Here is a 24,895-nt window from a genome sequence, read left to right as displayed (position 1 = left end):
ACATCTTAGCAAAATCAATTAAAAACTGAAATCATAAGTATATTATAAGTATGTTTATTTTATTATTGGGACCCACCTACCTGCGTGACTGCATCTCTGTGTACGAACCCTCTTCTCTTCGTTCATCTGGAGAGGCCCTGCTCACGATCCCACCTGCATCGCAAGCGTGATTGGTCGGGACGAGGGATAGGGCCTTCTCGGTGGTGGCCCCTCGACTCTGGAACTTTCTCCCTAAGGACATCAGGCAGGCCCCGTCGCTAGCAATCTTTAGGAGGAGCTTGAAAACGTGGTTGTTCCAGTGTGCCTTTCCAGAATAAGGAAACTCCTAGCATTATGTCCCAACGCACTTTATCAGAGATCTAGGATATCTGCATGCCCACCCCTCTCCAAACACTCCACCTGGTCACGCCCAGCACTTTTTAATTATTACATTTTGCCCTGCCATTGATTTTAATTGCGTCATTGTGTGTTGTTAATGTTATTGCTTTGTTTTTTGAGTTACTTTGCTGTTGTTGTTATTGTTTTTACTATTGTATTTTTGGCTCGGCCTCTTGTAAGCCGCACCAATTCCTTCGGGAGATGGTAGCGGGGTACAAATAAAGGTTTATTATTATTATTATTATTATTAGTAGTAGTAGTAGTAGTATATGTCTGTTTTATGTGGCATAAAATTGTTGCCTGTTGTGAGACCGCTCTCGAGTCCCCTTTGGGGTGAGAAGGTGGGGTATAAATACAGTAAATAATAAATGCAGTAAATAATTGTTCCAGGTGAGGTCTGACCAAAGCATAATAGAGTGACTTCCTATTATCTGGACACTAGAAGCCTATTGAGGCAATCTAGAAGTACATTGGGTTTTCTGGCTACTGCATCACATGTTGACTCATGTTCAGCTTGTGGCCTACCAAGATTCCTGGGTCTCTTTCACATGTACTGTTTTCAAGCCAAGGGCCACCCATCTTATACCTGAATTTCATTTTTTCTGCCTAAATATAGGCAGAAAAAATACTCTTGAGAGATGGCCATTTAGTTTTCCCTAATCTCTAGGTAGAGCTGTCCTTCATTTGGAATTTGTTTGTTTTTAAATGACAGGTGAAGGTAGCAAAATAGTTTTCTTATACTGTACTGTTGATGGATTTGATTCTAGTGCTCTTGATTTTGGGGAGTGGGGGCAGCCAGGGAGTTATGTAGGTCATTTGCTCCCTCTTAAGCCAAGAGGCAAAATACAGCCATGAACCTTCTTCAGCTCACATTGGAAAGTGCAGTCCTAGGGCATGTTTGCCTTGGGGATTTAAATAATTTTAAAAATTAATCTTCAAGAAAAAAAAATTACCTGCCATTTAATGGGAGAGGCCTTGACTAGACATGTCTTAGCAGGATATCACTTTATGTTTTAAGATTAAGGTGCCTTTTATTGGCTTTGGCAGCTAAGCACAATTAAGAAAATTGTTACAAAGATGTTAGCAAGAGAATCCACTCCATTAGCTCAGCAGGATAGAAAAGGCTATTTTAAAATTTAACTAATATAATGGTAGGCTCCTTGGATTGCACTTACATTATTCTAGGACTTTGAAGTTTTCAGCTGTGCCAGTTGAGATAATTTGGGCATGACGGAAGATTTACTAATAAGTGACATTCAGCTAGTCAACATTTTTCAAACTGTAGATATATCAGGGGAGGGGAACTGGTTTCCTGACAATATATATTTCTTCAATTCATTAGGAGGACTGAGAATTCTTTTTTAACAATATGCCGCAGTTAATATTAGTGCCGAGGAAGTTGCAGTCTGCTTTCTTTTTCATATTGAGATTAATGAAACACTAAATTTATCCATTTTTATTGGGGAATCCCTGCTCTGCAGACATGAACATTGCTATTTTCATAATTCAATTGTTGCTAGTCTATTTAGTGATTGAAATAGAAGGAATGATCCTGCAAGAGATTTTATTTGTGTGTCCAAGAAATCGGAGTTGTCTCTTTCATGTTTTAAATGCAAAAGCTCAAGCAGTGTTGTTTGCTTTGAAGTAACGGAGATCAGCATGTGTGTCTAGCATCTTTTTCTCCTAAGCCCACCCAAATCACTGCGATTTTCAAATTGGTTTTTATTTCTTTGCATTATTTTGATTAAATTGCCATTTAGATTAAATTTTCACACATCTAGGATTTTTTTGTTTTCTCTTTTTATATTGTCGAAGGCTTTCATGGCCAGAATCACTGGGTTGTTGTAGGTTTTTTCAGGCTATATGGCCATGTTCTAGAGGAATTTCTCCTGACGTTTCGCCTGCATCTATGGCAAGCATCATTACCTCTGAGGATGCTTGCCATAGATGCAGGCGAAACATTAGGAGAAATGCCTCTAGAACATGGTCATATACCCCAAAAAAACCTACAACATTTCTCTTTTTGCTTTGTTTTTTGAAAGTCAAATGAGAATCCTATAGTGTGCTCTTGTTTTTGGCTGTTTTGCCAAGGCAGTAGCTATTATTTATTTATTTATTTATTTATTTACCACACTTGTACCCTACCCTTCTCACCCTGAAGGGGACTCAGGGTGGCCTCACAAAGGCAAAATTCAATGCCATATTACTTACTTACTTACTTACTTTACTTACTTAGGCGATCCCTCGTTTTCCGAGGACGATTGTCTTCCAGTGTTCTTGTGGGTCCGTATGTGGCTGTGGAGCCCTATTCTTGCTCTGCATCTTCTTCTGCAGTGAGGGCATTGGTTTCCAGGTGGAATGCGGTCTCAGTCAGGGTTGGCTTGACGCACCTTCCTCTTGGCACACTTCTCCCTTTCGCTCTCCATTCGTGCCTCTTCAAATTCTGCAGCACTGCTGGTCACAGCTGACCTCCAGCTGGAGCAGTCAAGGGCCAGGGCTTCCCAGTTCTCAGTGTCTATGCCAGAGTTTTTAAGGTTGGCTTTGAGCCCATCTTTAAATCTCTTTTCCTGTCCACCAACATTCCGTTTTCTGTTCTTGAGTTCGGCTTGCATGCAATGCCATATACGCATATACATATAGCTATTTATTTTAATATTTATTTCTGGTATTTCTATCCCGTTCCTTCTCAACCCCCGAAGGAGGACTCAGGATGGCTTACATTTGGCAGCAATTCGATGCCACTACATATAACAGAACAATAGAATAAAAATTAAAACAATAAAAGATTGATTAAAACAGTAAAAAAACAGTATTAATAGCCGTATCATAATTCCAGTCAATTCCATATCCAATACCATGTCCAAAGTGCTATCTATGTCTGTTGTCCAAAAGCCTGGTTCCAGAACCATTACTTCAATTTCTTCCTAAATGACACAAGAACAGGGCCGATCTTACCTCCGTGGGAAGCGAGTTCCACAGGTGGGGGGCCACAGCCAATAAGGCCCTGTCTCTCTTCCCTGCCAGATGTATTTCTGACACTACAAAGGTCTTCATGCTTTCAAAATAAATGATTTCAGAATTGTTCCCTTAATGCAGTCAAGTATATTTTGATCCACTTTTCCTATTCAGTTCCTTATCTTAATTAGTTTTAGGATAGCATAAAAAATGGTCAATAACATTTAATGCTGCAGCAAAAATTAATGTTTTCGTCTTGGTTCTTTTAGGTCTCTGTTCACCTGGGTCTCACTACTTGTGTCGATTTCAAGACAGACTAGTATGGATCCTTGTGTTAGAAAGAGGCTTCACGTACTGCTGTCTTAATATCAAGGTGACGATTTATTTACTTTTATTCATTTTCTTTCTTTTTGTCCTATCTTTTTCCTGATATAGGGACTATTGCTAAACCTACTTTCTAGCATTATGGTAGCAAGAGAATGGCTTTATTTCATTTCTTCCTGCAACATGGCTGTTTTTCATGATGAGTTGACCATTTTTGCTATCCTCAGTTTAAAAGATTACTGTGTTTTCCAGCTGGTGAAGATGGTCATACTCAGTGGATTCAGAATAGTAACCCTTTGCCCAGGTTGGAATAAGAGAGAACTGGATAGGAGGGGGAAAGGAATGGACTACCCTGGGAGAGCATATTTGGGTACAATACTGAAAATGCCATGTTCCTAAATGCAAGTGAAGGCAACTTTTTTATTTATTTTGCCATTTCGTGTGTGTGTGTGTAAGTAACAGTTTACTAGTGCTGTGGGATCTGAGCAGGACAGGCAGTTAGCGATTGCTAGCACTATTCTGTGGCTAAATATCCTGTAACTAAGTTAGTATCCTGTAATTAAATTGGCAATGTTGGATCTGGGCCACTGTTAGGTATTTTGAAAGTGGTGTCCTCAGCAAAATAATTGCATCATTCCCAAGTATACAAGGTGGCTGACAACACTAGCATATGCCTTTGGAATAAGATAGGATTCAATTTGAAAGCAGGAAAAATGGCTCGGAAACTCAGAGGTTACAGTGAAGGAAATCCCACCATTTTAGAAAAGTAATGGGCTAAAAATAAAGTTATGAGTTCTGTATAATTGGAATATTTATTTTATTTGTCATGTCAGGGCAACCAGTCAATTATATTACATTTCTAACAGAGCAAAGCAAACAAATAGACAAAATACAAAATTTGGTAGTTGATTAAATGTCCTTTGACCAGTATCTGGCCACTTGGAGTGCTTCTGGTGTTGCTGCAAGAAGGTCCTCCATTGTGCATGTGGCAGGGCTCAGGTTGCATTGCAGCAGTTGGTCAGTGGTTTGCTCCTGTCCACATTCGCATGTCGAGGATTCCACTTTGTGGCCCTATTTCTGAAGGTTGGCTCTGCATCTTGTGGTGCCAGAGCGCAGTCTGTTCAGTGCCTTCCAAGTCGCCCAGTCTTCCGTGTGCCCAGGGAGGAGTCTCTCATTTGGTATCAGCCATTGGTTGAGGTTCTGGGTTTGAGCCTGCCACTTTTGGACTCTCGCTTGCTGAGGTGTTCCAGCGAGCCTCTCTGTAGATCTTAGAAAATTATGTCTAGATTTAAGTCGTTGACGTGCTGGCTGATACCCAAACAGGGGATGAGCTGGAGATGTCTCTGCCTTGGTCCTTTCACTATTGGCTGCTACTTCCCGGCGGATGTGAGGTGGTGCAATACCGGCTAAGCAGTGTAATTTCTCCAGTGGTGTAGGGCGCAGATGTCCCATGATAATGCGGCATGTCTCATTATGAGCCACATCCACTGTTTTAGTGTGGTGAGATGGGCATGCATACTCAGCAGCAGAGTAGCACAGCACAAGGGCAGATGTCTTCACTGTATCTGGTTGTGATCCCCAGGTTGTGCCAGTCAGCTTTCGTATGATATTGTTTCTAGCACCCACTTTTTGCTTGATGTTCAGGCAGTGCTTCTTGTAGGTCAGAGCACGGTCCAGAGTGACTCCCAGGTATTTGGGTGCGCTGCAATGCTCCAGTGGGATTCCTTCCCAGGTGATCTTCAGAGCTCGGGATGCTTCTCTGTTCTTGAGATGAAAGGCACATGTATAATTGGAAGAATTCCCTTGATTCAAGATCACTACATGGCCCAGTTCTAATGTGATGGAAAACCTGCAAAATACTCAGGCTTGCATGCCTCCACTTTGCTTTTCCTTTTTTTAGCTGAAAGTCTGTTTTTGCTTTTTTAAACAAACCCGTTTGCAATTTTGTCCAAACATGGGAGTACTGTGGTTTACTTAAAGTGTAATTAGCAGACAGATTAAATGACAGAATTCACAGCTTGTATAAAAACACAAGCAGATGTCCCCAGTTTTTCTTCATATCTGAAAAATAGTGAAAGGAGTGTTATGAAAGCTCACGGCTCATTCTTGTAGCAGGAAACCATAGTTTCTCATTGCTCTTTAATACATGTATGTATCATCTGTGTATAGTGTGCGTGTTATAAGCATGTGTCCTCACACACATCTGTGACTATATGTTTTAATCAGTGGAAGGAACAAGCAAACCGTCTCTTGAGCATTCCTTGACTAAGAAAGAACCCATGAAATTTAAAAGTTGACAGATGGCTGGAAGGAGTGTATACACACACACACACACACTTCAATGGTCTAAAACCCCCAGTTATTTTACAAGACATATTGAACAGAGAGGTGCCAGTGGAGCCAAGGATAACGCAATGAAGCAACGATTTGACATGGAGACGCTCACGATAATGTTTTAAGGCTTTGCACGGTTTTTTATATTTTTTATATCGTATACTATTTTTTTAAACAGAATTTATTGATTGTTTTTAGTTGTTATAATTATTGAAGCATCGAATTGTTGCCAATTTGTGAACCGCTCGGAGTTGCCTCTGGAAATAAATAATAAATATATAAATTTAGTAAATAAGGATCCTAGACTAGGCTAGGATTATTATTTGGGAGCTCCAAACCAAATATCTTATATACTCAAGTATAAGCTGGGGTCTTTTTTAATGTTGAAAAGCCCCCCTAATCTTATATTTGAGTCAAGGGTATTTATTATTTTAAGCTATTATTATTATTAGCTCCCTCTGTCAGCTCCAGCTCCCTATGCAGGGACATGAGAGAAGCCTCCCACAAGGATGGTAAAACATCAAAACATCCAGCCATCCCCTGGGCAACGTCCTTACAGATGGCCAATTCTCTCACACCAGAAGCGACTTGCAGTTTCTCAAGTCACTCCTGACACAAAAATTATTATTATTATTATTATTATTATTATTATTATTATTATTATTATTACATTTACATTATTTTTCTCTATTTATTATTATTACATTTATTATTTTCCCCTATTATTATTACATTTATTATTTTACTATATTATTGTTATTATTACATTTACATTATTTTACTTTATTGTTATTACATTTATTAGATTACTCTATTATTATTATGATTAAATTTATTATTTTACTCTATTATTACTGTTATTATTACATTTCCATTATTTTACTCTATTATTATTGGGAGGATACATAAGTACATTTACAATGAAGAAGGTGAGAATAATGGTGTAATCAGTTGGGCAATCTTATCTTAAATTACAGTTTTATGTAAATATTCAAAAAAATTAACCTACTGATGCCTTAATGAATGTAATTTTATTATTGTTATCTATTTTTATTTTGAAATTTACCAGTAACTGCTGCGTTTCCCACCCTCGTCTTATACTCAAGTCAATATCATCCGACTTGACTGTTTTTAACTGTCCCATATTCGTTCTGTGATGCTTTTGCATTGAATTTTGCTGTTGTTAACCGCTTTGAGTCTCCTGAGGGCTGAGAAAAAGCAGTATATAAATGAAGTAAATAAATAATAAATAAATAATAAAATTTCCCAGTTTTTTATGGTAAAATTAAGTGTCTCGGTTTATATTCTGGTTGGCTTATACTTGAGTATATACAGTACTTCCATTTAGAAGTTCAGTATTTGTAACTATGGTCTGGAGGATCAAGCATATGCTTCACCTTCCTTTGCACACTTACCCTCTGTAACACATCCTAATTGTTCTATGTCTATACTAACCTGAGTCCCTTTTCGGAGGTTGAGATAGGACAGGATATAAAAGCCCCAAATAAATAAAAAATATTGTCGAAGGCTTTCATGGCCGGAATCACTGGGTTGTTGTAGGTTTTTTCGGGCTATAATGCCTCTAGACCAGTGTTTCTCAACCTGGGGGTCGGGACCCCTGGGGGGGTCACGAGGGGTTGTCAGAGGGGTCACCAAAGACCATTAGAAAACACAGTATTTTCTGCTGGTCATGGGGGTTCTGTGTGGGAAGTTGGTCCAATTACATCATTGGTGGGGTTCAGAATGCTCTTTGATTGTAGGTGAACTATAAATCCCAGCAACTACAACTCCCAAATGTCAAGGTCTATTTTCCCTAAACTCCACTAGTGTTCACATTTGGGCACATTGAGGATTCGTGCCAAGTTTGGTCCAGACTTATCATTGTTGAAGTCCACAGTGTTCTCTAGATGTAGGTGAACTATAACTCCCAAACTCAAGGTCAATGCCCACCAAACCCTTCCAGTATTTTCTGTTGGTCATGGGCATTCTGTGTGCTAAGTTTGGTTCAATTCCATTGTTGGCGGAATTACTCTTTGATTGTAAATGAACTATAAATCCCTGCAACTACAACTCCCAAATGACAAAGTCAATCCCACTCAACCCCACCAGTATTCAAATTTGGGTGTATTGGGTATTTGTGCCAAATTTCATCCAGTGAATGAAAGTACATCCTGCGTATCAGATATTTACATTATGATTCATAACAGTAGTAACATTACAATTATGAAGTAGCAACAAAAAAAAATTTATGGTTGGGGGTCACCGCAACATGAGGCATTGTATTAAGGGGTCGCGGCATTAGGAAAGTTGAGAACCTCTGCTCTAGACCATGGCCATATAGCCCGAAAAAACCTACAACAACCCAAATAATAAATAAATAATTTTTCTGTTACGTTCACGTTGTGAAAATATCATTGGTGCTACCTTCCTAAACCACAGTTTGAAGCAAATTTATTAACTCTGATTTGTAAAGTTATCTGAACTGAGCTCTGTGTAAACACTAGGAACATTTCATCTGATGCTTTTTACTGTTTTCCAGGGGTTAGAACTGCAGGAAACCTCCTGCCACACTGCTGAAGCCCACAGAGTTGATGAAATCTTTGAGACAGCCTTTGAACAGGACGAACATAGTCATGTTATTTCTTTCAACCATCACTTTGGAAATATTTTAACACCTTGTGCCGTTCTCCCAGTGAAACTCTATTCCGATGCCAGAAGCATCTTGTCTGGAATAATTGATTCTCCCGACAATAGGAAGCAGTTGAAGGACGACTTCATAAAAATCCTCATATGGGTGCTAATTCAGTACAGCTATGACAAGTCAAAAACGCAAAGATTGCTTGAAAGGAGACCCAAATCTATGCCGGAGTCGCCTCCTGTAGAACTACCTGAGATTTTTGAGAAAGTAGTGGAAAGAAGCTCCTGGAAGGATGACGATGGTTTAAGTGTGCAGTCGGTGGAAGATTGGACTGATGATAGCAGTCTTTTTGATGATGAACTCTGCAAAAAACTACCCAAACCAAAAGAAATCACTGCACAGGGAGTAACACCAAGGCCCTTCTTTTCTCTTCCAGGCTCAGTTGAAATACACACTACGGAAACCGAGCTACCAGAGGCAGCCAGTGTGAATAAACTCTATAAAACTGTTGTTCTTGGTCTTCCTGCTGTAGATACGGGGAAGCAATGGGGACAGATGGATTTGCCCCCCGTGAAATTCAGTAACCCCTATTCTGAGCTGCTAAGCCTTCCTGAAGAGTGGAGAACGGCTCCCTTGCCAGTAACCAGACTCCGTGACATGAAGCAGAGGTTTCCAGAAGACTGGTATCACTTTGTACTCCACCAATTAGATTTCTTTCATTTGAAAGGAAAGCCTCCAAGCCTGCACGGAGACCTTGTGAAAGACTCTGCTTTGAAGGACTTGTACATCCAGGGTATCTTGCCTTGTTGCGTTTCAATCTTTGGAATAGAGGACACGGTTCCTTCTCCTGGTCACATATTCAGGGCTTACAATGGAGGCCTCCCTTGGTCTGTCTGTTTGGACTGGCTGACAGCAAAGCAAGAGCTATTTCAACTTGTCCTCCAAGCATTCAGGTAACTGATAAGTAGTATTCTAGACACAATGAAGATACGCTGTATATACTTGTATATAAAAATCAAAATATGTATGTATGTTGGTTTGTTTGTACCACAAACATTCCTACATGGTTTGTGGTATAAAAGAAGTTTGGGTTTGAGTATCTCCAGGGTGGCTTTATTAGAAATATGATTTGTTACGTTAACCCAAAGGAGCCCCCGGTGGCGCAGTGGGTTAAAGCACTGAGCTGCTGAGCTTGTTGATCGAAAGGTCGCAGGTTCGATTCCGGGGAGTGGCGTGAGCTTCCGCTGTCAGCCCTAGCTTCTGCCAACCTAGCAGTTCGAAAACATGCAAATGTGAGTAGATCAATAGGTACCGCTCCGGCGGGAAGATAACGGCGCTCCATACAGTCATGCCGGCCACATGACTTTGGAGGTGTCTACGGACAACGCTGGCTCTTCGGCTTAGAAATGGAGATGAGCACCACACCCCAGAGTCAGACATGACTGGACTTAATGTCAGAGGACTACCTTTACCTTTTTACCTACGTTAACCCATAGGTGTTTATTCTTTTGCCGTGCATCTTTCAGGTACTCAGTTAAGCTTATGGTTGATAAAGCAAGCCTGGGTCCAACTGAAAATTTTAAAGAGCTGCTAAACTGTCTTGAAGAATACCATAACGACTGGTACGTTGGACTCGTGTGTGAAAAGGAATGGCAGCAAGCTGTTCTCCAAGAAAAGCCGTATCTTTTTTCTTTGGGGCACGACCCTAATATGGTAAGTGACAAGAAACACAAATAAAGTTGATGTCACTGATTTTCTAGATCTCTCATAGCAACATTCATGAGTGTGAGAGGGTTTAGTCCCTGCAGGAAGGCACATAGCTAAGTTTGTAGCTAAAAATGCCAAATGGAATTCAGTGCAATTTCTGGTTGCGCCTGGTGAATTTTTGGAGGTTTAAAGATGTAGGAATATTTGGCATTATAACCGAGTAGAATGTAGCATATGCTAGGCGAGTAGGCTTATTAGCAAAATACCCTCTCCATGAATGTATAGCAGAGTAACTTATTAGCAGCAACATCATCCAGCACCAATAGTCGCCTGAGGGCTGAGAAAAGCGGTATATAAATAAATTAAACAAATAAATAATAGCCACAAGTGATAAAAAGAACAAAAACATAAAGACTAATGTTATATCTTCCTTAGGCTTGTCTTTATAGCAAAGTAGTATGGTTGCACTATTTACAAGAACAAGGTTTCCATAACACAAATAAAGTTCTTTATACTTTCTTTTTTGCTTCAACGCTGGGCTTCTTACTCATGCAGACAAACAGCTTAACTCTCACACAGCCTCTTCTCATACCAGCCTTACACAGGCACTTCACATAGTAGCTTTTTGCACACAGGAGCTGCACACACAAGGCCTTCAACCTGGATCTTCTGTCACACTGAGACAAACTAACACTGAGGCCTACCTCACATTGAGGCCTACTAAGACTGAGGTCCTCACACTGAGGCATTTCTCCCACTGAGGGCTCTCTCAGACTGACACCTCTCTCACATTGAGGCCTACTAAGCTACAGGCACCCCTGCGTATAGTGAACTACATCATTTTTTGAGTCATTGCACCTATTTAACCCTTTCAGTGCTTAACGCACATTTTTGTATAGGGTATTTTTTATTTATCGTGTCATCAGCAACCATACCATTGTATTACATTTCTAACAGAACAAAACAAACAAACAGATTAAAAAAGCACAAATTTTGCAAACTTGATAGTTGATTAAATGTCCTTTGACCAGTATCTGGTTACTTGGAGTGCCTCTGGTGTTGCCGCAAGAAGGTCCTCCATTGTGCATGTAGCAGGGCTCAGGTTGCATTGAAGTAGGTGGTCTGTGGTTTGCTCTTCTCCGCACTCGCATGTCGTGGATTCAACTTTGTGGCCCCATTTCTTGAGGTTGGCTCTGCATCTCGTGGTGCCAGAGCGCAGTCTGTTCAATGTCTTCCAAGTCGCCCAGTCTTCTGTGTGCCCAGGGGGAGTCTCTCATCTGGTATCACCCACGGATTGAGGTGCTGGGTTTGAGCCTGCCACTTTTGGACTCTCGCTTGCTTAGGTGTTCCAGCGAGTGTCTCTATAGATCTTAGAAAACTATTTCTTGATTTAAGTCGTTGACGTGCTGGCTGATACCCAAACAAGGGATAAGCTGGAGATGTCACTGCCTTGCTCCTTTCACTATTGGCTGCTACTTCCCGGCGGATGTCAGGTGGTGCAATGCCAGCTAAGCAGTGAAATTTCTCCAATGGTGTAGGGCGCAGACACCCTGTGATAATGCGGCATGTCTCATTAAGAGCCACATCCACTGCTTTAGTGTGGTGAGATGTGCTCCACACTGGGCATGCGTACTCAGCAGCAGAGTAGCACAGCGCAAGGGCAGATGTCTTCACTATGTCTGGTTGTGATCCCCAGGTTGTGCCAGTCAGCTTTTGTATGATATTGTTTCTAGTGCCCACTTTTTGCTTGATGTTCAGGCAGTGCTTCTTGTAGGTCAGAGCACTGAGGCCTACTAAGCTACAATTACACCTGTGTATATAGAACTACAGCTTTTTCTGAGTCATTGCACCCATTTAGCCTATTTTTAATTACAAAAATGACTCACATTTTTGTAATTAAAAATTCCTAGTTAATTTTTAAGATAAAAGATAAAAGAGGAGATAGGCAAAAGAAAGTTACCCAAGTTTGATAGAAGAGCCCCTAATTCTGACATTCATGTGTCAGGCCTCTTGAGGCAGAGAGAGGCCTCATGGTGCTTCTTTCTCAATACAGCACCAGTGAATTAATTGAACTTGCCCTGCATAGTGCTCTAATACATGCTGACCTTTCTGTATGTGTTTTACACCTTCCAGGGAGTTTATACGAGCAGAGTCCTTACCCTCCAGGATTTCCTGGTGCAGGTGGGAAAACTGAATGGCGAAGCTGTCAGAGGACAGTGGGCAAATCTCTCATGGGAGCTGCTTTATGCCACAAACGACGACGAGGAACGCTACAGCATCCAAGCCCATCCTGTCCTCTTGAGGAACCTGACCATACAAGCAGCAGACCCTCCCTTGGGCTATCCGGTTTATTCCTCTGAACCTCTCCATGTGCCTTTGCTCTAGTACTGGGCCATTTCCTGGGCAGGAAAATGAGGCTTTTTCCTTCTCGTTGTTGAACCAGTCAACTGGAAGATGATGGCTATGAAGGCCAGGTTCTGGTACGAATCCTCGAATACGTCTCTTTCAGTACTACAACTTTCAGATCCTGCAAAGCTGCTAATCAGAGACACTACACACTGGGAGAAGATGTAATGCAGGCAATAAGCTCAATAATGTTTTCATTTTTTGAAAAATCCTGAAAAAAACTGCATTTTGACAGGTGACTTGCACCAGGATGTTGGTCACAGCTTGTATATTTTAAACCACAGATTGCTACATAATGTATATATGATATGCAAGATTTTGATACAACAGACATTTTTTTCACTTGTTCCACTGTGTACTTTATTTTGCGCTGTCAAAGGAATACTTTAACAAACAGATTATAAAAACAGATTTTTTATTAAATACAGCAAACTGGACGCTAGTAGTTTGGGAAAAGCAGTCTATCTAGTACAGTAAGGTTGACAAGTGGAAAAGTTTGTTGCACAATTGTGCTGTTTAGAGGTAAAATTCAGATTGGGATTTCAATTCCCATATGTAGAATGTGTTTACTTTTTTCTGGAGGGAAAAAAATCATTTGTTATTTCTCCCTTGGATTTGCTGAAAGAATCTCTGGGAAAGCATTTCATTATTACCAGTTTGTTAATCAAACTGTCTATAGGTTGTTGTAGTTTTTTCGGGCTATATGACCATGTTCTAGAAGTATTCTCTCCTGACATTTCGCCTGCATCTATGTCAGGCATCCTCAGAGGTTGTGAGGATGCCTGCCATAGATGCAGGTGAAACATCAGGAGAGAATGCTTCTAGAACATGGTCATATAGCCCGAAAAACCTACAACAACCCAGTGAATTCCGGCCATAAAAGCCTTCGACACTAAACTGTCTATAGCTTCCAGTATTTTGCCATCTCAACCTTCCAATTAGATGCCAATCAAATAATATTCGCTAGGTGTCCTATTTACAAGTAATGAAGGCAAATGTGTTTTCATTAGAGGCATAAAAGTAATGAGTTGTTGTAGAACATGTTGCCATGTTCTAGAGGCATTTTCTCCTGACGTTTCGCCTGCATCTATGGCAAGCATCCTCAGAGGTAGTGAGGTCTGTTGGAACTAGGAAAATTGGTTTATATATCTGTGGAATGAGATATATGCTTGTGGCCATTGAAATCCACAAGCATGTGGACAATTTCAACAGAAAAGAGGAAACCATGAAAACCAAAGCTGAAACCATGAAAATGAACAAAATCTGGCTACCAGTATTAAAAAACTCTAAAATTACAACAGCAAAACAACAGAGGCACACCTAATCACCTCTTAACAAAAGATTGCCCCAGGCACCAACAAGCCACACCAAACAACTGCCAGGGCATCAAATGCTAATCAAGGTGGTCAGTTGAAACATTCACACCTAGCTCCAACAGACAAGATTTCTTTGTCCCACCCTGTTCATTCCACAGATATATAAACCCATTTTCCTAGTTCCAACAGACCTCACTACCTCTGAGGGTTCTTGCCATAGATGGAGGTGAAACGTCAGGAGAAAATGCCTCTAGAACATAGCCATATAGCCCAAAAAAACCTACAACAATCCAGTGATTCCGGCCATGAAAGCCTTTGACATAAAAGTAATGTTTGTAAAACAAATTTGGGATATATAACACTGTGATTTGAGAAATTTCCTACTGTTTGGTAGAGCAGGCTAAAGGGATGGAGGTATTAGAATCGCTTGTCCCTTTACTATTTTCCACACAGAAAAATGCTAAGCAACACTCCAATTTTGGGCTCTGAGGACCCACCTAGACTGCACTATGCCTGGAAAAATTGAAAAATGGGGGAAACCCAAAGCTGGAAGTTCGCTTTCTGTTCAGTTTGGAATAAGCAGAGGGATCTTAAAGTACCTTTGAGACTGATAGACTTGTTTAAGGCTGCTATTTTAAATGCAATTTTCCTGCTTCTTGGCGAGGGTTGGACTGGGTGGTCCACGAGGTCTCTTCCAACCCAATTCTATAATTCTAAGACCCCAACCCCTCACTCCCCTTGTCTTTTGAGGAAGGGGACTTAAGTCTGTGAAAGCTCAGACTACCATCTTCTTTATCTCAAAGACGTCACATAGACTGTTTTACATGCTGATCTATCTTTGAATATTTTGGGATTTGTTTTCTGGCCAGATCTCTACTTTTGGAGGCTTCCTGTAATGGCAATTGATCCTCTCCCCCTCAAAACTCACACACACATAAACTTGACCTGATAATGAGTAGGTGCCCAAGAAAATCCTGCAAATCTCTTGGGAAGACAGGCGGACAAATGTCAGCGTGCTGGAAGAAGCAAAGACCACCAGCATTGAAGCGATGGTCCTCCGCCATCACCTCCACTGGACCGGCTACGTTGTCCAGATGCCTGACCACCATCTCCCAAAGCAGTTGCTCTACTCCGAACTCAAGAACGGAAAATGGAATGTCGGTGGGCAGGAAAAGAGATTTAAAGATGGGCTCAAAGCCAACCTTAAAAACTCTGGCAAAGACACTGAGAACTGGGACCCTGGCCCTTGAGCGCTCCAGCTGGAGGTCAGCTGTGACCAGCAGTGCTGCAGAATTTGAAGAGGCACGAATGGAGGGTAAAAGAGAGAAACGTGCCAAGAGGAAGGCACGTCAAGCCAACCCCGAGTGGGATCGCCTTCCACCTGGAAACCAATGCCCTCACTGTGGGAGAAGATGCAGGTCAAGAATAGGGCACCTACAAGAATTCTGATCTTGGAAGACTATCCTACTCGGCCAACGAGGGATCGCCTAAGTAAGTAAGCCCAAGAAAAGCCCATGGACCTCTGAAATGGCTGGGATCTGTGGGTTACATTTCAGATCCCTGACACAGAACGAAAGTTTGGAGGTTTTACTCTTGTCAACACATAGGAGAACGTTCCCACTTGAGGCTGGTAAGAAGGCATCAATGGTACTCTCACGGTGTCACAGAATAATCCTTCTAGAGGTAGTAGATGTAAGCGTGCGTCTCCTACAAATAGTAATAAAAACTGCCCTGAGAGCTCCAGATAGAGCAAGGTAGATAGTGAGAATATGCGTCTACTCAGAAGCAAGCCCCATTGAATTCAGTGGGTTCTAGGAAAGGATAGTCTAAAGCAGGCATTGGCAAACTTTGGCCCTCCAGGTGTTTTGGACTTCAACTCCCACAATGCCTAACAGCCGGTAGGCTGTTAGGCATTGTGGGAGTTGAAGTCCAAAACACCTGGAGGGCCAAAGTTTGCCAACGCCTGGTCTAAAGGCTTTAAGGCATTGTAAAAAGATGCTGGGGGGGAAATAATAGTCATCCTAATATTAACATAAGCAATAGAATATAGCACCATGTGAAAGTAATACATTTCTACGCTTGCGGCTAATGTCTTTTTGAGTCACAGAAATTAACTCAGGTTCTACGTTACAGTTTAAGTAGCTATTTAAAAACACCATAATTCAATCTTCTCTGATTCCTTCCATTTGCAGGCATAGTTGTGAAGAAAGGTTAAAAACACGCATCTTCTTAGGAAGACTTTTTGTAATAAGAAACGTCAGCATCCTGCAACGAACAAAACACAAAATTTAGTCAGTGAATTTTCCTTACTTAACCCTCAGATGGAAAATCACCTGCGGGCTGAGAAGGGCGGTATATAAATATAGCAAATAAATAAAATACAAACTCTAGGTTTAGAAACTAGTCAAGAGCAGACAGCGTGGAGTCATGGAACATCATTAAATTCCATGGACTATTGCATTTGGCCACACAATCTTGACTCGGATTTACCCACCCATCCCAAACTAAATTCATATTTTATTATTTCCTCTTAAAGAAATTAATCTAGAGCAGAGGAAGGAAGAACTTCCTGAAAGAGAAAGTTGTTTAGCAGTGGAACTCTCTGCCCTGGAGTGTGGTGGAGGCTCCTTCTTTGGAAGCTTTTATACAGAGGCTGGATGGCTATCTGTCGGGGGTGCTTTGAATGCGATTTTCCTGCTTTTTGGTAGGGGATTGGACTGGATGGCCTACGAGGTCTCTTCCAGTTCAATGTTTCTATGAAAGGACTCCATCATTCCCTAATTCCCTACCATCAAGTTGCTCATTTGTAAATCAAACGAACCCTACAAATAAACCCTGGTGTCCTGTATCAGGTACTTAGCTGAATATAATCATTAAGATGGCAGGGACCCAACAGAAGCTGAAAAGATCAACAGAAGGTGGCGAGACTATACAGAAGATCTTTATAATATAGGATAATAATAACGAGGATAGTTTTGACGGTGTGGTGAATGAATTAGAACCAGACATCCTGTGGAGTGAGGTTGAATGGGCCTTAAGAAGCATTGCTAACAACAAGGCAGCAGGAGATGACGGGATCCCAGCTAAACTGTCAAGGTGATACATGCCATATGCCAGCAAATATGGAAAACACAAGAATGGCCATCAGACTGGAAAATATCAATTTATATTCCCATACCAAAAAAGGGAAATGCTAAAGACTGCTCAAACTTCCGTACAGTGGCCCTTATTTCTAATACCAGTAAGGTAATGCTCAAGATCCTGCAATGAAGACTCCAACAATACATGAAAAGGGAGTTACCAGATGTACAAGCTGGGTTTAGAAAAGGCGGAGGAATGAGAGACCAAATTGCCAATATGTGCTGGATAATGGAGAAAGCAGGGAGTTTCAGAAAAACATCTATTTCTGTTTTATTGACTATTCTAAAGCCTTTGACTGTGTAGATCATAATGAATTGTGGCATGTTCTTGGTGGGATGGGCATACCAATTGGCCTTATCTCTCCTGAGGAATCTGTATAAGGACCAAATGGCAACAGTCAGAACTGACTATGGAACAATAGACTGGTTCAAGATTGGGAAAGGCACACGGTAGGGTTGTCTACTCTCCCCCAACCTATTCAACTTGTATGCAGAACACATGATGCGATGTGCAGGGCTTGACAAATGCAAGGCTAGAGTGAAAACTGCTGGAAGAAACATTAACAACCTTAGATATGCAGATGACACTACTTTGATGGCCGAAAGCGAGGAGGAGCTGAGGAGCCTTCTAATCAAGGTGAAAAAAGCAGGGTTGCAGTTAAACATCAAAAAAACCAAGATTATGGCAACAAGAATGATTGACAACTGGGAAATAGAGGGAGAAAATGTGGAGGCCGTGACAGACTTTGTATTTCTAGGTGCAAAGATGACTGCAGCCAGGAAATCGGGAGACGCTTAATTCTTGGGAGGAGAGCAAGGACCAATCTTGATAAGATAGTGAAGAGTAGAGACATCACACTGGCAACCAAGATCCGCATAGTTAAAGCAATGGTATTCCCCATAGTCACCTACGGATGTGAGAACTGGACCATACGGAAGGCTGAGCGAAGGAAGAGAGATGCTTTTGAACTGTTGTGCTGGAGGAAAGTGCTGAGAGTGCCTTGGACCGCGAGAAGACCACTCCATACTTCAAGAAATAAAGCCTGACTGCTCATTGGAGGGAAGAATAGTAGAGGCCAAGATGAAGTACTTTGGCCACATCATGAGAAGAAAGGAAAGCTTATAGAAGACAATGATGGTGGGGAAAATGGAAGGAAAAAGGAAGAGGAGCCGACCAAGGGCAAGATGGATGGATGGTATCCTTGAAGTGACTGGATTGACCTTGAAGGAGCTGGGGGTGGTGACGGCCGACAGGGAGCTCTGGCGTGGACTGGTCCATGAAGTCACGAAGAGTTGGAAACGACTGAACGAATGAACAACAACAACAACAATCATTAATTAACCCTTCTAACCTGATCCCTTATCAAAAGAACCTGATGAAAACATCATCCCACCTATCACTGGCAGAACGGGCCTCCTCATCATGCAACTCATCTATATAAATGAAAATGTAATGTTCGTTTGTAGGATTAACAGAACTCAAAAACCACTGGGCGAAATGACATCAAATTTAGACACTACACCTATCAGGCCAATGAGTGACCATTACTCATAAAAACACTGAAAAACACAGCGGAAGGGACTTAAAAAGCCAAAATAATAAAAAATACATTACAATGCATTTGCAAAACCACATATATGCACATATACACATACATACACACACAAAACACATATACACAGACTGGGCCACAGCAATGCGTGGCAGGGGACGGCTAGTCCTCAATAAAATAGATTTGGTAAGTGGGGAAGTATGGTCGTAGCTAATCGAGTACACACATTATCTCCCAATTCAGTAGGTAAATTACATACCACTCCGCTCTTAAAATTCTTTATCCTGGTCTTTCCAATGCGGTTCAGCAGCCACCAGGCCCAGGTAGGAGCGTACTGCCAGAGGTAACATACTGCCAGGTATGGGTTGTCACTGATCCAGGCTTCCTTTATATCGTTTGCCATGCTAACCAGACCTAGCCGAACACAGCGGTCAGTTGCCATTTTGTGAGACTGATCCCCAATGTTGGCATTCACCTACATGAAGGGGAAAAAATGTGAGAGTGTGCAGCAAAGCGAACTTTGTGCAGTACAGATACGGATACACCTGTGTCTGGGTTATATTGCTTTAGTGTACACAAAAGAATTAGACGTCATAGATAAAGGCTTTTTCGCAACATGCTGGTTTACTACATGCAGGGAATCACAACTAGATGACTTTTCCATGAAGGGGGGAAACCAACAATGGGAATTTGAGTCCTCGTGGACAACAAGTTAAACATGAGGCAACATTGTGATGCTGCAGCTAACAAAGCTAATGGGATTTTGGCGTGCATAAATAGGAGTATAGTGTCTAAATCCAGGGAAGTTATGCTTCGCCTCTATTCTGCCTTGGTTAGACCACACCTGGAATATTGTGTCCAGTTCTGGGCACCACAATTTTTTTTGTTGTGTCAGGAGTGACCTGAGAAACTGCAAGTCACTTCTGGTATGAGAGAATTGGCCGTCTGCAAAGACAGGGGATGCCTGGACGATTTGATGATTTTATCATCCTTGTTGGAGGCTTCTCTCATGTCCCCGCATGAGGAGCTGGAGCTGATAGAGGGAGCTCATCCGCCTCTCTCTGGATTCGAACTTGCGACCTGTCGGTCTTCAGTCCTGCTGGCACAGGGGTTTAACCCACTGCGCCACTGGAGGCACCACAATTGAAGAGAGATATTGACAAGCTGGAATGTGTCCAGAGGAGGGCGACTAAAATAATCACAGTTCTGGAGAACAAGCCCTATGAGGAGCGGCTTAAAGAGCTGAGCATGTTTAGCCTGCAGAAGAGAAGTCTGAAAGAAGACATGATGGCCATGTATAAATATGTGAGAAGTCATAGAGAGGAGGGAGCAAACTTGTTTTCCGATGCCTTGGAAACTAAGACATGGAGCAATAGCTTCAAACTACAGGAAAGTAGATTCCACCTGAACATTAGGAAGGACTTCCTAACTGTGAGAGCCATTCAGCAGTGGAACTCTCTGCTCCAAAGTGTGGTGGAGGTTCCTCCTATGGAGGCTTTTAAACAGAGGCTGAATGACCATCTGTCTGGGGTGCTTTGAATGTGATTTTCCAACTTGGCAGGGCGTTGGACTGGATGGCCCACGAGGTCTCTTCCAACTCTATGATTGCCACTATCAAAACAAATGGCAAAAGCAATGATGGAACTTATCTGTATTACATTTTATTCATTTAGCATTTGTATAACTTTAGTTTATTTTGTTCTTTGCATCTTTTCAACCATCCTTACCTTTGAGATGTCTTCAGTGAAGACATTTTGTATGATCTGGGATTGGACCGGCCCCGGGCAGAGGTTAATTATACTTATTTCAGGATACTCTGCAACCTCAGGCCGAAGAGAATTAAAGAAACCCTGGAAAGAAAGGAAGCCATCAGTTAAAAAGCAACAGAGCACACTTCGGTCGTAGTTTCTTTACTAGACATCCAAGAGGAACTAATCTCTATTGTTGTCGTTGTGTGCCTTCAAGTCATTGTCGAAGGCTTTCATGGCCGGAATCACTGGGTTGCATGACCCACTTTACGTTTTGGTGTAGTTTGGGAGAGAATGGACTATGGATGATGGGATTTGATATACCTTCATTCACTCCCATGACCCACTTTACGTTTTGGTGTGGTTTGGGAGAGGATGGACTATGGATGATGGGATTTGATATACCTTCATTCACTCCCATGACCCACTTTACGTTTTGGTGTGGTTTGGGAGAGGATGGACTATGGATGATGGGATTTGATATACCTTCATTCACTCCCATGACCCACTTTACGTTTTGGTGTGGTTTGGGAGAGGATGGACTATGGATGATGGGATTTGATATACCTTCATTCACTCCCATGACCCACTTTACGTTTTGGTGTGGTTTGGGAGAGGATGGACTATGGATGATGGGATTTGATATACCTTCATTCACTCCCATGACCCACTTTACGTTTTGGTGTGGTTTGGGAGAGGATGGACTATGGATGATGGGAATATACCTTCATTCACTCCCAGAGACCACTGCAACCCCCATGAATGTGCCAAGTTTATTTCAGACCCATCATTCATGGAGGCCACAGTGGCCTCTGGGAGTGAATGAAGGTATATCAAATCCCATCATCCATAGTCCATCCTCTCCCAAACCACACCAAAATGTAAAGTGGGTCATGAGGAGGGGGTCTATGCGGCAAGTTTATTTCAGATCCGTCATTCATGGGGGTCGCAGTGATCTCTGGGAGTGAATGAAGGTATTTCAAATCTCATCATCTATGGCCCATCTTCCCCCAAACTACACCAGGACATAAAGTGGGTCATGGGTGTTATGTATGCCAAGTTTGGTCCAGGTCTGTCATTCGTGTTGGTTGCAATGCTTTATGGGAACTGAATCAGGAGAAAGTAGTGCAAATCCCATCATCCATGGCCCATCTTTCACCCAAACTGCACCAGGACACAAAATGGGATATGGGGAAGGGGGGTCTGTGTGCCAAGTTTGGTTCTGGTCCGTCATTTGTGAGGGTCGCAGTGGCCTGTGGGAGTGAAATTGTGTGATTGTATGTTCCTGGGAAGACACACAGAAGGATACAGATTCAATAGCAACCTCTGGCTTCTTATTCCAGCAACTAATACTTTGACTGGTGGAGAGTGTGCCTGGTTATGTTTCACAGCCAGATACAGACTATCATGGTATCATCTACTGAACCCCACTGGATGCAATGGAAGATCCCATCAGGGTACATATGCCTATGGCAGTGATTCCCAAACCATGTTCTGCAGAGCCCTAGGGTTCCAGAAAATCATCTTACTAAAAAAAACCCACTAGATATTGGAAAGAAAATTGAGAGAGAAATTGGAATTAGTGTAAGTTTGTCTCTGTGCTGTCACATGCTGGGCCTGTGAAAGGGTCTGTAGACAGGACGTGCTCTGTATGCCCAACGGGATGCCGGGGGTGCCTTGGATTAGAGGCCTTTTGGATTTCCCTAAACAAAGTCTTTAGAAACTTGGAAAGTTTAACAAAGTTCTTTATTAGTGCTTAGGTCTCCAATAAATCAAACAAATACTTCAAGGCTTTGAATCAACTGGTGCCTTTCTTAATCTTGTCCACAAGGGACAGGCAACTATCTTCATAAACTGTTTCTTCTCTATCAGGGAAATCCGTGACCTCTACCTGGGCAATCTGTCTTAGGCTCTGCTGGCGTGGGCCCCTACACCTGGTCCAAATTGTGTTATGGCTCCCGCGAGTGGTCCTTACCAAACAGAGTCCTTTTGTAGATTTCCAAGAGGAAAGAAGGTCTTCAATTCCCAGCAAAGACCTGGCTGTAAAGCTGTGGGACTGGATTTCCACAGCAAAAGCTATGCTTCTCTGTAGAGCTGTGGGACTGAATTCCCCCCAGCAAAAGCTGTAAAAGACGACGCTTTCTACAGGTGGAACTGACTCACGTCCTGTACGAAAGGCTTCTCTGTGAGAACTGAAATAGAGGTCCCCTTTTCCCCTCCTAAACTCAGAAAAAGGGGCAGAACTAAAGAACCTAATGATGATTGATGGGTCATTGGCCCTATAATTGCAAACCAAGGGAAGCCACCTTATTGCAAAATGCATGGAACTTTGAAATACATGCAAACACTCAAAGAAAGAAAAAGGAGCTGGAGCTCCTGGTACAGCCATACCAGAACAGTCTCACTCAACACCGGGCACAGTAGGATCACCATCTCACCGCTCTAAGGCTAGGAAATAGCAAGCTAGAAAACCAATCCCTTACCTGCAGAGCATGCTTGCTGGCACAATAGCCAGTAGCCAAGGGAGCTCCCATGATGCCCATCACGCTGTTCATAGTGACAATCTTCCCTGTCTTCCTCTGAATCATATGGTCCAGGACATACTTCGTAAGGGAGATGGTGCCCAGGTAGTTGAGTTCCATGATAGCGTTGTAGACATCGATGCTCGTATCCACAAAGAGGGAGCGCTGGGAACGTCCGCCGTTGTTCACCAAGATATCAATCTTTGGCAAGCGAGGGAAGGAAAAGACAACGGTGACATTGCTATTGAAGATTTTAAAAACATTTGGGGAAGAAATAGCAATGGGCAACTAAAATGCTCATGAAGCTGTAAACACAGGGGGCAAGGAATGCAAGGAAAGCCCAACTGCAACCAGCAGTTTCATGACCTGTTTCACAAACAGCTTTTGATTCCGGGGTTCCATGCCTGGCTCGAGAGCAGTACGTGTGAAAAAGATCTTGGAGTCCTCGTGGACAACAAGTTAAACATGAGCCAACAATGTGATGTGGCGGCAAAAAAAGCCAATGGGATTTTGGCCTGCATCAATAGGAGCATAGTGTCTAGATCTAGGGAAGTAATGTTACCCCTCTATTCTGCTTTGGTTAGACCACATCTGGAATATTGTGTCCAATTCTGGGCACCACAATTCAAGAGAGATATTGACAAGCTGGAATGTGTCCAGAGGAGAGCGACTAAAATGATAAAAGGTCTGGAGAACAAGCCCTATGAGGAGCGGCTTAAGGAGCTGGGCATGTTTAGCCTGAAGAAGAGAAGGCTAAGAGGATATGTTAGCCATGTGTAAATATGTGAGAGGAAGCCACAGGGAGGAGGGAGCAAGCTTGTTTTCTGCTTCCTTGGAGACTAGGACGCGGAACAATGGCTTCAAACTACAAGAGAGGAGCTTCCATCTGAACATGAGGAAGACCTTCCTGTCTGTGAGAGCCGTTCAGCAGCGGAACTCTCTGCACCGGAGTGTGGTGGAGGCCCCTTCTTTGGAAGCTTTTAAACAGAGGCTGGATGGCCATCTGTCAGGGGTGATTTGAATGCAATATTCCTGCTTCTTGGCAGGGGGTTGGACTGGATGGCCCATGAGGTCTCTTCCAACTCTTTGATTCTTTGATTCTATGATTCAGCTTCTAGTATGTCCTGGAGGGCTACTAAGCCACAATAGATATTTCATTTGCCATCTTGAAAAATACCAGATTGTATAACGTGCTATTATTTCAAGATGTCTATACAACATAGGACTTTGGCTACCCCACCCTCATGTCCAGTCCCTTAGAGCTCAAACCCAAGAATACTGGTCCCCCACTTACCTTTCCAAAATGCTTCAGAACACTTTGTGTTGCAGATTCGTGGGTGCTCCTATTTGTCAAATCCAGCGGCACAATGAGGATATCTTTGTCACTTAGGCTGCTGATCTCTAAATTAAAAAAAAACAAACAGTGGTGGATTTAATGTATTTTCGCAGGCTTTCATGGCTGGAATCACTAGGTTCTTGTGGGTTTTTTCAGGCTATATGGCCATGTTCTAGAGGCATTTTTCCTGACGTTTCGCCTGCATCTATGGCAAGCATCCTCAGAGGTAGTGAGGTCTGTTGGAAGCAGGAAAATGGGTTTATATATCTGTGGAATGACTGGGGTGGGGCAAAGAGCTCTCTGCTGGAGCTAGGTGTGAACGTTTCAGCTGACCACCTTCATTAGCATTTGAAGGCCTGGCTGAGCCTGGGAAAATGTTTTGTTGAGAGGTGTTAAGATGTGCCTGGTTGTTTCCCCTCTGTTGTTTTGCTGTTGTAATTTTAGAGTTTTTTAATACTGGTAGCCAGATTTTGTTCATTTTCATGGTCTCCTCCTTTCTGTTGAAATTGTCCACATGCTTGTGGATTTCAATGGCTTC

General features: G+C 42.3%; 2 protein-coding genes across 3 annotated transcripts in view; one reads left to right on the top strand and one right to left on the bottom strand.

Annotated features, from left to right (window-relative positions):
- Positions 1–13,084, top strand: part of PCNX4 (pecanex 4) — a 35,532-nt gene extending 22,448 nt beyond the window's left edge. For both annotated transcript variants that reach the window (XM_060753993.2, XM_060754003.2), the window contains 4 exons: positions 3,603–3,706; positions 8,531–9,582; positions 10,156–10,342; positions 12,470–13,084. In XM_060753993.2, the coding sequence (XP_060609976.2) occupies positions 3,603–3,706; positions 8,531–9,582; positions 10,156–10,342; positions 12,470–12,721 (1,595 nt within the window). In that variant the 3' untranslated portion in view covers positions 12,722–13,084. The remainder of the gene's footprint in view (positions 1–3,602; positions 3,707–8,530; positions 9,583–10,155; positions 10,343–12,469) is intronic.
- Positions 13,076–24,895, bottom strand: part of DHRS7 (dehydrogenase/reductase 7) — a 36,649-nt gene continuing 24,829 nt past the window's right edge. The window contains exons 3-7 of the mRNA XM_060754016.2: positions 24,316–24,422; positions 22,983–23,222; positions 20,479–20,601; positions 19,011–19,226; positions 13,076–16,323 (exon numbers count right to left, since the gene is read on the bottom strand). Of these exons, the coding sequence (XP_060609999.2) occupies positions 16,288–16,323; positions 19,011–19,226; positions 20,479–20,601; positions 22,983–23,222; positions 24,316–24,422 (722 nt within the window). The 3' untranslated portion in view covers positions 13,076–16,287. The remainder of the gene's footprint in view (positions 16,324–19,010; positions 19,227–20,478; positions 20,602–22,982; positions 23,223–24,315; positions 24,423–24,895) is intronic.

The sequence above is a fragment of the Anolis sagrei genome, chromosome 1 (assembly GCF_037176765.1).
Source record: "Anolis sagrei isolate rAnoSag1 chromosome 1, rAnoSag1.mat, whole genome shotgun sequence".
NCBI classification, from domain to species: domain Eukaryota; kingdom Metazoa; phylum Chordata; class Lepidosauria; order Squamata; family Dactyloidae; genus Anolis; species Anolis sagrei.
Note: the sequence above shows the minus strand (reverse complement) of the source record. Positions and strands in the feature narration are given on the sequence as shown.